This window comes from Brachycentrus maculatus, unplaced genomic scaffold, assembly GCF_059751285.1.
Source record: "Brachycentrus maculatus isolate JH-2025_06_01 unplaced genomic scaffold, ASM5975128v1 h1tg000405l, whole genome shotgun sequence".
In the NCBI taxonomy this organism is placed as follows: Eukaryota; Metazoa; Arthropoda; class Insecta; order Trichoptera; family Brachycentridae; genus Brachycentrus; species Brachycentrus maculatus.
Genome location: NW_028281154.1, coordinates 613,545 through 627,034, shown reverse-complemented (window position 1 = coordinate 627,034; position 13,490 = coordinate 613,545). Strand labels below are relative to the sequence as shown.

The 13,490-nt window shown below is 36.8% G+C and overlaps 1 protein-coding gene across 2 annotated transcripts in view; it reads left to right on the top strand.

Moving 5' to 3' along the window:
- The window catches only part of LOC148302850 (uncharacterized), a 55,467-nt gene extending 43,365 nt beyond the window's left edge, over window positions 1-12,102 (top strand). Inside the window, exons 1-2 of one of the 2 annotated variants that reach the window (XM_088270937.1) lie at window positions 39-7,655; window positions 9,833-12,102. In XM_088270937.1, the coding sequence (XP_088127063.1) occupies window positions 41-7,655; window positions 9,833-11,127 (8,910 nt within the window). In that variant the 5' untranslated portion in view covers window positions 39-40 and the 3' untranslated portion in view covers window positions 11,128-12,102. Of the gene's footprint in view, window positions 1-38; window positions 7,656-9,606 lie in introns of those variants that run through there. The other variant, XM_088270938.1, reaches the window with a different exon arrangement.
- Window positions 12,103-13,490: the final 1,388 nt, after the last annotated feature.

The window sequence follows — 13,490 nt, the reverse complement described above, 5'->3', positions numbered from 1 at the left end:
GATGGAAAGTACACCAACCACAACAGAAAGAACAACGACAATGATACCTTCGACTAAAACACATCAAACTACGATGCCGTCTTCCTTACATCAAACATTGTCCACCACTATAACTCCCACGTACACGACACGTGCATATTCCACATCTGGTATAACATCAACACAAAAGGACAGCACCTCAACCACACCTAGCACTGACGAAACAAGTACGACTGAGCTGCTGACGCCTACGTCAGACCACAAAACAACGACCGATTTGACCTCATCCATTACGCAATATCAAACATCCACTGACATTTCTTCATCGACAACGGAAAGCAAAACCACCACATACGCTCCAACAACGACTACAGAAACAGATACAACAAAAATGGTAACGTCTTCTACGACGTACAGTCCGACTACCGAATTCCCCACATCCACAACTGAAGGGACAACAACAACGGACTCACCAACAACATCGGTAAAAAGCGATTCCACGATGGAAAGTACACCAACCACAACAGAAAGAACTACGACAATGATAACCTCGAGTAAAACCCATCAAACTACGATGCCGTCTTCCTTAGAACAAACATCCTCCACAACTAAAACTCCCACGTACACGACACGTGCATATTCCACATCTGGTATAACATCAACACAAACAGACAGGACATCAACCACACATAGCACTGACGAAACAAGTACGACTGAGCTGCTGACGCCTACGTCAGACCACAAAACAACGACCGATTCGACCTCATCCACTACGCAATATCAAACATCCACTGACATTTCTACATCAACAACGGAAAGCAAAACCACCACATACGCTCCAACAACGACTACAGAAACTGATACAACAAAAATGATAACGTCCTCTACGACGTACAGTCCAACAACCGAATTCCCCACGTCCACAACTGAAGGGACAACAACAACGGACTCACCAACAATATCGTTAAAAAGCGATTCCACGATGGAAAGTACACCAACCACAACAGAAAGAACTACGACAATGATACCTTCGACTACAACCCATCAAACTACGATGCCGTCTTCCTTATATCAAACATCGTCAACCACAATAACTCCCACTTACACGACACGTGCATATTCCACAACTGGTATAACATCAACACAAACAGACAGGACAACAACCACACATAGCACTGACGAAACAAGTACGACTGAGCTGCTGACGCCTACGTCAGACCACAAAACAACGACCGATTCGACCTCATCCACTACGCAATATCAAACATTCACTGACATTTCTACATCGACAACGGAAAGCAAAACCACCACATACGCTCCAACAACGACTACAGAAACTAATACAACAAAAATGATTACGTCCTCTACGACGTTCAGTCCGACAACCGAATTCCCTAATTCCACAACTGAAGGGACAACAGCAACGGACTTACCAACGACCTCGTTAAAAAGCGATTCCACGATGAAAAGTACACCAACCACAACAGAAAAAACGACTACAATGATACCTTCGACTACAAAACATCAACCTACAATGCCGTCTTCCTTAGAACAAACATCGTCCACCACGATAACTCCCACACACACGACACGTGCAATTAATTTGACGACATCAACAACTGATTTATCAACATCCAGAACCGAATCGCAAACTAACGTTATAGAAGTGATAACAACAACTGATTTATCAACATTTACAAAAGAAGGAAATACAAATGATTTGACCACATCCACTACGCAAGTTCATACATCAACTGAGAATCCTACATCGACAACGGAAGGCAAAACTACCACATACGCTCCAACAATGACTACCGAAACTGGTAATACATTACTGGTAACGTCCTCTACGACGTACGGTTCGTCAACTGTCTACACCACGTCCACAACTCAAGGGACAATACCAACGTACATGCCAACGACATCGTTAAAAAGCGATTCCACGACGGAAAGTTCACCAACCACAACAGAAAGAACGACTACAATGATACCTTCGACTACAACACATCATCCTACGATGCCGTCTTCCTTAGAACAAACATCGTCCACCACGATAACTCCCACACACACGACACGTGCATATTCCACAACTGGTATAACATCAACACAAACAGACAGGACAACAACCACACAAAGCACTGACGAAACAAGTACGACTGAGCTACTGACGCCTACGTCAGACCACAAAACAACGACCGATTTGACCTCATCCACTACGCAATATCAAACATCGACTGACATTTCTACATTGACAGCGGAAAGCAAAACCACCACATACGCTCCAACAACGACTACTGAAACTGATACAACAAAAATGATAACGTCCTCTACGAAGTACAGTCCGACAACCGAATTCCTCACGTCCACAACTGAAGGGACAACAACAACGTACTTGCTAACGACATCGTTAAAAAGCGATTTTACGATGGAAAGTACACCAACCACAACAGAAAGAACTACGACAATGATACCTTCGACTACAACCCATCAAACTACGATGCCGTCTTCTTTATATCAAACATCGTCAACCACAATAACTCCCACATACACGACACGTGCATATTCCACAACTGGTATAACATCAACACCATTAGTCAGAACAACAACCACACTTACAACTGACGAAAAAAGTACGATCAAGCTCGACACATCTAAAACAGAACATAAAACAACTAATTTAACAACACCCACTACCCAAGAAACATCGACCATAATGATACCTTCGACTACAACACATCAAACTATGATGCTGTCTTCTTTAGAACAAACATCATCCACCACTTTCTCCCCCACATACACGACACTTGCATATTCTACAACTGGAATTACATCAACACCAACAGGCAGGACAACAACCACACATAACACTGACGGAACAACTACGACCGAGCTCGTGACAACTAAAACAGAAAACAAAGCAACAGCTGAATTTGCCATATTCTTTACGGAAAATCAAACATCAACTGATTCGACTACACCCACTACGCAATGTCGAATACCTACTGAGACAACAACGTACACGCCAACGATATCAACAATAAACGATGGCAAAATTACACATTTAGAAGCTGGAACAACAACTTTCATAACGTTCTCGACGACGCAAAGACCGTTTACCAAATTTACCACGTCCGCTACTGAGCTAATCACAACAACGGACTTACCAACGACATCGTTAAAAAGCGATACCACAATAGAAAGAGACTCAACTACCACAGACATAATATTTCCTACAATACCCTCGAATTTAACAACATATCAAACACAAGCGATATCTTCTTTAGAATTAACATCGCTCTCAACGATATCTGCCCCATACACAACACCTGCACATTTAACAACTGAAATAATATCAGCACTAACCGACAGGACAACAACCAAACATAAAACTGACGCAAAAAGTGCTACCGAGTTGGTGACTCCTACAACAGAACACAAAACAACAATTGATCTGACAACATCAACTACACAAAGTCAAACATCAATCGAGATTTCTAAATCGATAACGGACTCCAAAACAACTATGGAAAATGGCCTAACAAATTTATTTACGCCCTCTTCTCTATTTAGTCCGTTATCCGAATTTTTATCGTCCCCCACTGAAAGAATAAGAACAGAGGACTTAACGAACATTTTTGCCGAAAGTGATGCAACGCTAGAAAATACTTCAACCACAGAAGACAGAAAATTTACTATAATATCTTTGACAACCACAACAGATCAAACATCAATGTCTCCTTCCTTAGAATTAATGTCATCCACAACAATTTATCCCACAAACACGACGCTTGCACATTCAGCAACTGGAATAGCATCAATACCAACAGACCGCACAAGAACAACACTTAAAACTGACGAAACAACTACAATCGAGTTGGCAAGATCTACAATAGAACACAAAACAACTGATATGACCACATCCACTTCGCAAGGTAAAACGTCAACCGAGATTCCTACATCTACAGTGGATAGCAAAACAACGACATACGCAACAATAAAAACAATTATTGAAACTGGTACAATAGATTTGATAACGTTTCCTTCGTCAACCGAACACTCTTCTTTTCCAACTGAAGGGATAAGAACAACGGACTTTACAAAGACTTCGACAGAAAGCGGTTTATCGATAGAAAGTACACATACCACAACAGACAATATATTTATTAAGATGCCTTCGAATACAACAACACATCAAACTACGATGCCGTCTTCCTTGGAACAAACATCGTCCACAACGATATCTCCCATATACACGACATATGCATTTTCCAGAACTGGAATAATATCAATACCTGCAGACAAGACAACAACCACACATTCAACTGATGGACCGACTGCGACCGAGGTGCCAAAACCTACAAATATACCGTTTCCCTTAGAACTAACATCGTTCAGAACGATACCTCCCGCACTCACGACACATGCGTATTCAACAACGACGTCAACGGAAAGCCAAAGCACAACAGATTTTAACATTAACCTTGGAGCATCAACGGATATAACAAATGCTACAGATAGCCAAACAACAAGTCTTACATCAAACATGCGTATTGGAACATCAACAGAATTAATTACATCGGCTACAGGTAGCCAAACGAGTCTTGCAACAAACATGAATCTTGAAGCATCAACAGATAAAATAACATCTGCCACAGGTAGCCAAACAACAAGTCTTACAACAAACATGAACCTTGGAGCATCAACAGTTAAAATAACACCTGCTATAGATACCCAAACAATGTGTCTTAAAACATCGAACATGGAGTCATATTCGACAGAAAACGTTACTTCTTCTATTATGTCAACATCCACTACAGGTGCGATGTCTTCCACTACTAATTTGACCGACGTAGCAACATCTTTGACATCCGACAAGTCAACACCTACTTTTACATCATCTATTACAAAAATTGAAACATCAATGAACATGCCGACATCTACACAATCCATTTATTCGACAATAACTGAGACGATGTCAATTGAAACGACAAAAATGTTTCCGTCCACTGATCATTCGTCATCACAAACTACAACTCCCACATTTACACCACAAGCATTTTCTTTATCAACATCAACAGACACAACAACAATGCCCAAATCAAAATCGACGTCGATGTGGTCAACTATGAAATCTAGTCCAATGACCGCTTTCTCCACACGTTTAACAGAAAACTACGTGACAACCAATTCAACCGCACCAATAGATTATAACACGATTTTTAAATCACCAATCACAGACAGAACTACCACTGATTTAAAGAAATCTGCTACAGAAATCCAAATATCAACCAAGATACCAATATCGACTGCAAAGGGCCATACACCAACGGATATATTATTGTATTCAACAGATAACCTTATATCATCTGATAATTCGACGTCCATGGAAGATTTTATGCCTTCCGCTGCAGATAAGGTAAAGAACATAGGCACATCTACAGCACACGATTGGTCAACTACTGTTTTAAAGTCATCGACTACAGAAGGACAATCATCGAATTGGGGCCCATCTACACAATATGTATCGTCGACAACATTTGAAAGAACGACATCAAGTTCGCCATTAGAAACGACAACAATTTTGCCATCCATACCTCAGGCGTTGTTAACGACTGTACTTCCTAAATACGCTCCGCTTTTTCAAATTGCTAATTTTTCATCGGATACAATAACAATTCCAAAGTCTGTATTTACGATTAATACTTTGTCGACCTCCGATTCCACTTCACCCTTTACGGAAAGCAAGTCAAGTGATTTTGAAACATCAACTACATATGCCTCAACAGCATTCAATTTCATCACATCGAACAGGAGTAAAGAAATATTTAAATATTTTACTCATCCCACAGAGATTACACCAATTGTTCTGAAATCTGCGACAAACGAGGAGAGAACAATCTTAACTGATTTGATAACTCCAATGACTACGTCCGTAAAATCAAGCACCTTAACCGATTCCTCGACGTTTTCAACTGACTTTACTAAATCAACAATCAATGATTTATCAGTTCCTATCATGGAAAGTAAACATGATCTTTCAGTCTCTACGATAACTAATTTGGCAACATCAAAAACAAACCCACCGATCATAGAATCTACTTCAGTTTACACTCCCGAAACGACAACGTCTGGATTTTTTAAATCAACATTATGGAATACATCATACTCAACACCTCAATCTTCTTTTCTTAGCAATATTAAGTACACAGCCACCACTTCATCAATGCCTTTATTTGAAACAAAAACATATAAAACCGAAAACAATGCAATAAAATACCAGAATTCAACTTTATCAACAGAAATTCAGAGTTACTCCACTTCGTACAAATCAACTACACAAAGCCAAAACACCACTGATTATACTACGCCAAAAGATCAGGGCAAAGTAGCATTTATTACATCAGGTTTAGTAGACCCATCTCCAAATAATAATTCAATGTCCACAACTCAACATGTTTTATTAATTGATACAAGTGATTCGGCATCTGAATTGTATTTATCTCAAACGCCTACAATTCACCCAGACGTGGTAGACATTTCCACGTCTACTGAATTGTCACCGTTAATAACCACATATTCAAATGGAAATCCTTTTTCCATCAAATCCACAAAATTGGGAAACTCTATTTTATCAACAATTTCATTACCAATATCTGAGACTTCTGTATTTAACCCACTTGCTTACTTTATATCAGCAGCTACTGGAACGTCCACTTCTGATATGACAACTTTAAAAACGAACCCAACTACTATATATGATACCTTTTTATCTACCAAACACATTCCCTTGACACATAACATTAAACAAAATGAAGTTGAGATATCAACTGAAACATCTGACGATACTATACTTACTCATCCTCATGTATTTAGAAAGCCCAAAACCAATATGACAGAGCTACCTACAGTTATTACACTGCCTACCGATTCTCCATCTACATCTAAGACTTTTTTGTATGACCCAAACCATTTAAGATCAACTATCTACCGTCCATCAACGATTGAAATATCTACATCCAAAGAAATGTCATCAACTGCAGATTTACTTTCAACAATGGAGATTCCGTCAGGACCTTCTTCAACCCCTCTCCAAGTATCTGCACCCAGTACGAAATCACCAATAATAAATTCGCAACCTACGACAGAGACTTCTTCGTATGTTCTTCAAAGTTCGATAGAATCGATTACCAGTGAAGCAGATGTATTAACAAGCACATTATTAGCAACCGATTCATCAACTCCGACCAACACTCACTCACCATTATATATAACAACAATTGCAAACCATCTAAACACGCTTTCAAAATCCACGTACAATATCCAAACAACAACAGACTCATCATCAACAAAAAAGATTCCTTTGTCGGTTAACTCAACCATTATGCAGATATTAACGTCTGATATTACACCATCAGTGGAAAGTACTTTATCGGCAACTGATTCATCCTTAACAACCGAGACTCCCTTCTCTACGAAAACGATCTTTCCAAAGACAATCCAAACGTCCGCTTTCTATGTAAAACCACTAGAAAAAGGTATAACATCAACAGTCGACTCATCAGCTGCAACAGAAACCTCATCCGCACAAGTTGCCACGATATCAACCACTCACCCAACTGAGATCTATACATCAGAGTCTGACATGAAATTGTCACCAATAAAAACCTCATCTACAGGTGAGAGTTCTTCGTCTACCCCTCATATTTCTGTGTTAACAACTTTCATTCCCCTAATCACGCTTCAAGCACGCAATACAACATTTTCACCGGGACTCAATTCAACTATAGATTCGAACAATATACACAAGGAAAACATTTCAGTAATATACAAAATATTTAATTCCTCTATAGATTTGACCACGAAAAAATTCTCAACAGATTCAGTAACAAATGAAAGCTTCGAATTATACAATACTACTTTAAAACCGAATAATATCCCTGCCAATCTAAAATCAACAACTCGTTCGTGGTCAACACTGATATCATCAGCGTTATACGATTCGGTGGAAAATACATCATCTGAACTGAAAAAAAGAATTGTTACTTACGATTTTCCAAAGGAATATTCGACATCCACAATAGAGACCATACGATCCTCTAAAACAGATATAAATGAGGAACTGGACGATATATCGACTTTTACGTATAACAACAAAAAGGATACAATAACAAATAAAAACTACCATTTATATTCAGAAGCATCTCCAACATTTACTACGCAATCAATAAAGGAACAAAATATAGCGGTGTACACAATTTCAGACTCTCAACATCAAATTAAACCATCAATGAAACCATTTTCAACATTAGGGACTGAAAAGTCTTCACTCTATTATTCATCTTTTGAAAACGATAAACCCCCATCAAACTCCTCAGAACTTTTTGGTCATATTGTATCTACGAAAAAAATAACACATGACCACAATCAATCGACCATTTCCACATCATCAACAACTAAATCACTCTACACCAACAAAAATTTTACGTTAAATTTTTTTAATGATTTTACCAATTCTACAATATTCCCCACAGATTTTGGACATACGAGTACATCGACAGAACATTATTCAACGGTTGTGGAAAACTCATCAAAACCACCATCATTTACAACAGATAAACAAACAAACACTACAATATCTCATGTATCAGGTAAAAGTACAACGGATTCATCGCGGGATAAAATTAGTCAAATAATATTAGAAAATTCGACATTTCCAGAATTTTCTTCCGTCTCACAAGATAAATTGTTACAGTCACAAACGTCAAGTTCTTTATTTAGTAATAATATTGACGAATTTAGTAATGAAATTCGTGTATTTTCTGATCAACCCTTAGAAAAAGATGATCGATTCGTTTCAGTAAATAAAATATATGAAATCCCAACAATACAAATATTCTATGATGAAACTTTTACGGTTTCCTCTGCGAACGAATTGAAACAACGAACCAATAATGATTTTATGAAAATAGTTACAGAACGTGGAAAAGACTTGACAAAAAACCATATTTATGCGAGCTTTGCGAATTCTGTTTCTGAGCCATCATTGACTTCAGAATATTCTCCCTTAGCAGATGTATCCTTAATATTTCATTTAAAGTCACTTTATATCAAAATGACTTTTGTCCTTATTTCCCAACGATATTAAAATTTAAACATGTTTAGCTATAAATATTGATTTGAATACCTAGGAATTTTTATTTGGCAAAAAAAATGGATACATCTTAATCTATTTCGCTTCGTTTAATTTCAATCTGATTATTATTTGCGCACTAACAATAAAAAATATAATCAAAATTAACAAAGTATGAAACGACGAAGCCATGATGCTTAAATTACAATAATTCTCTCCAATTTTTCCATCCACCCCTAATCACTAATTAGCAACAGTTAAATTAGTAAATATTTAACAAACCACCAAACAAAAAATAACATTGTATCTAACTACTTTCAAATCGCATTATAGAGTAGTACAACGGATTATATTTATAAATTATATACTCGTTTTATTATGATGTCGTAAAAAAAGTAATTTGAATATGATTGTCGAGTATTATATGTCCTAATCCCTTTGTGGTTTTTTTCTTAATCCTCCGATATTACTGTGATATGACCTTGACTTTTATCCAGATACAGGAAGACACCGCTACAAAACCAATGGTTGACGGCATTTCTACATCACTATCGACAACAGGAAGTTCTTCAGTTGGCGCTGGGCATTCTGAATTGTCGACTTCTCCGACTTCACCACTATCGACGACTTCCGATCTAGATTCGACAGCGACTTCGACAATGTTTTCTGGCAATTCATCATCTGACTTCACTCCAGTTAATGATATTTCTTCTATTGTTTTAGGTGTTACTTATCAAACGATAAGCACGAATCTCTACGAAATAAGTAATTATTCCATATCGTCATATTCGGATTCAGTATCTACAACGAGCACAGAAGCATATAGACCTACAACTTTATCTACATCATCTACATCTCTTAGCGATATGTTAACATTTGATGCCTTTATTTGTGAAACAGTAGGACGATTTCCCAATCCTTTCGTACCAGATTGCAAGAGTTATATTTTATGTACGACCCGTAGCAACGGTTCTCTTGTGCCACATTACTTCAATTGCACGGCCACCACAGTTTTCGATCCGTCTATATCTAAATGTGTCCTCGCGTCGAATTACAGATGCGCACAAAATTCAACCTTTACAATTACACTATCTCAATACACAACCGACGATCTTTATTCATCTACGGAAAGCCCCGGACATTATAAATGCGGTAAAGTCGGACGTTTCCCCGATGTGACCAGAAGCAACTGCGTCGGTTACATTCTTTGCGTCAAGATCGGGGATATGTTCAAGCAGTATTCGATCACTTGTCCATCGTTAACCATTTTCGATCCGTCTAAATCGCAATGCGTACCGTTGAACGCATTTACGTGTCCGATGGACCCGAGGCCGGGTCTGCATTTGGCTCATAATTTCACGAACTACGTAGATTCCGTGCATCGTGTGCCGTACGATTGTGTCGCGGAAGGCCATTTTGCGCATCCAGTGCGCAACGATTGCAAAAGCTTTATTTATTGCGCTCATTTGTCCGACGGACATTACGAAGCGATTTACTTAGATTGTCCGGACACTAGTTTGTTTAATCCGGAAACATCGATATGTACATCGCCGGATATATTCGAGTGTTCGTACAACAGTTCCTTTATCTGTTCTACAACTGGCAGATTTCCCGACCACTCTATAGACAATTGCATGGGCTATGTTTTGTGTCATCCGTCGGTAAATGGACTCATGAAAATAAAGTTTTCGTGCCCAATCGGTACTGCTTTTGATCCCAAGCTGAAATTATGTTCTTCTAAATACGAGTGTGACTTTATTAACGATTCGTCCACTTCCACAAGTACGGTAATGACCAGTACGTCGACCGAACCCACAAGTACAACTGCGATCGCTGAATTCGTCTGTCCAGCTAATGGGAGATACGTAGATGTTTCGGTTAAAAACTGTAAAGGTTTTATTTTGTGCACTCACATTTCTAATTCTTTTAATCAATATAAATATCTTTGCCCCGATTTATCATTCTTCAATCCTAAGTCATCTAAATGCGAAATCAATTACCGATGCCCCCAAAAATAATCCGTTTGTGTTTTCATTAAAAAATTATGATAATTTTCATTCCATTAATAATAATTCCAATATTAAGTGGTAAGTTATTGTTTTCCTATTTATAAAAAAAGTGTATTGTACTTAAGCATAATAAAACAATGTATTTTACAAAACGTGTGTTCCTATTCAATATTGTTAAACCTAAGCATTCTTAGTGTATTAATTTAAGTGCCTCTGAAATATAAGTCGGTTGAAAGACTCGGTTGAAATATAAATATGTAGACATCAGGACCTGTATAATCCGAACGCCGAAAATTTACCCTCTGTTCGGACTAGTGTAGCGTTCGGATTACAGTACAGAGAATCTGTAGGGTATTTTTCTCAAATAAAACAAATACGTATTGTGTCTGTTTAAAAGTATTATTCAACTTTTTTTTTTAAATAAAATATTTTAGCTGGTAGAGATTTATTTGATGACAAGTAAAAATCTTTGTCTCGCAATTTACGTAAAAGCATATTCTCTGGCACAAGAATATCCACTTGGTAAGCTATAGACATGTGTGGGCGTTCGGATTACAGAGGTGTTCGGATTAGCGGGGGTCCGGATTATAGAGGTCCTGCTGTAATATGTAGTTACACATCAAATCGTCGCTGTTTTGTAAGAACGAAGTCGCCATTACTGACAGAACGTATTTTTTTACAAAAATATATGTAAAAGATGTTCTGCATATCTGAATCATTATGGGTGGTTATCCATTTTATTTTTTAATATAAAATGAATGTTAAAAACCCTCAAATATGAAAACGGAAACATTTCTGATTAGCTTTTTTTTTCAAAATACCGACGATATAATAAAATTGGTTAAGATGTGCCAAAAAATGTATACATGTTACCTAAAACGGTTAAAATAAATATTTTAGTGGTTTAATCAAATTAGATTTAAAAATGGTAGAAATAATTTTGAATTTCATGTAAAAATGTGTTAACGAATAAATTATTTTGTATACTTATTAAGCTTATTTTAATACAACCTCCTTAAATACCAACAACAAAAAAACTGCATTTTGACAAGGACAAGGCTGGCATGTTTACCCACAGTCGTCTTTACTAGCACAAAGTTAAGTATTTAAAAAAAATATACCTTTGGTAAGAAAAAACAAAAGGATATCCATGATGAACAAACGATTATTTAAGTTTAAGTCAAAATCAAAAGTCTTACAAGCATTTTAATTTCAAAATTATTCGTTGATCTTTGGGTAAATAATATAAAGAACATTATAAATTAAATACCAACAAACACAACAAATGAATAAATATATTTATTGATCTGTAATTAACGTAAACATTATTAATTTTGTCGATTCCGCTGTGGCCGATGTACGTAGAGATTTGCATAGAAGACTCATAATATTCTATTAAGTATGATTTTTTTTACTACATGATTTCAATGATGAGGATTTGAACAATATTAGATGGAACGAGTGTAAAGTTGGAGCCTGAGTAGGAACATGATAAGCGGTGTTGCATAACCCGTAGCTAGATTTCAGTCACATATACGTTAGGTAATTTAAAAAATATATACTTATTGGATGAAAAAAAAACGATGCGAAAATTTGACATTAGGCAGTAAGTTTTCTAGAGGGCTTATTTATCGTTACAATGAACTAATTAATCGTTGAACAAAATTGAAGAATTCGCGAATAATCTACTTAAAATTCATAATTTATTCACACCACAATTTTCATACCCGATAAAAATAACCTATGATTTTTTGATCTGACAAATAATTTTAAATTAATTTTTTTTTGCTAAAAAGAGTAATTCTTTAAAATGTTGCATTAAAATTCAAGTACATACATTATATTTACCCAAGACTATGTATTTCACAACAATCACATAATCACGTAAATTCACAACACAATCACATAAATAAATACAAAACAAACGATTCGCCATTTTTTAAACTTCGCCGTTACGAACTAAGAAAAACTGTCAAATCCAATGAAATCCTAAATGGTTTTACAAGCCCTCTCATGATTGGTGGAAATTAGTACCATGCAAATTATTTGGCCAATGAGATTTCTTCAAACCGAAATGAACGTACCTAGTTCAAATGTCATAAATCACTAACTTTTTCGTAAACGATATAACCTATAAATTCGATGAAATATTTTAAAAAGAAGTAAACGTGTACTTCAAATACAGGGCATACGATCTGTTATCAGCCAGCTTATTTACATTAGTGATTTTTTAATACACTTATATCCTCTCTCAGGGAGTATATCCAGTTTTTGTGTGCGAAGATCTGGACATTTTCAAAATACAATGTTTTAATCTTGCGCCTGTCAAATTATTATTAGGCAATATGCATAGCGCATTAATTCATTCATTT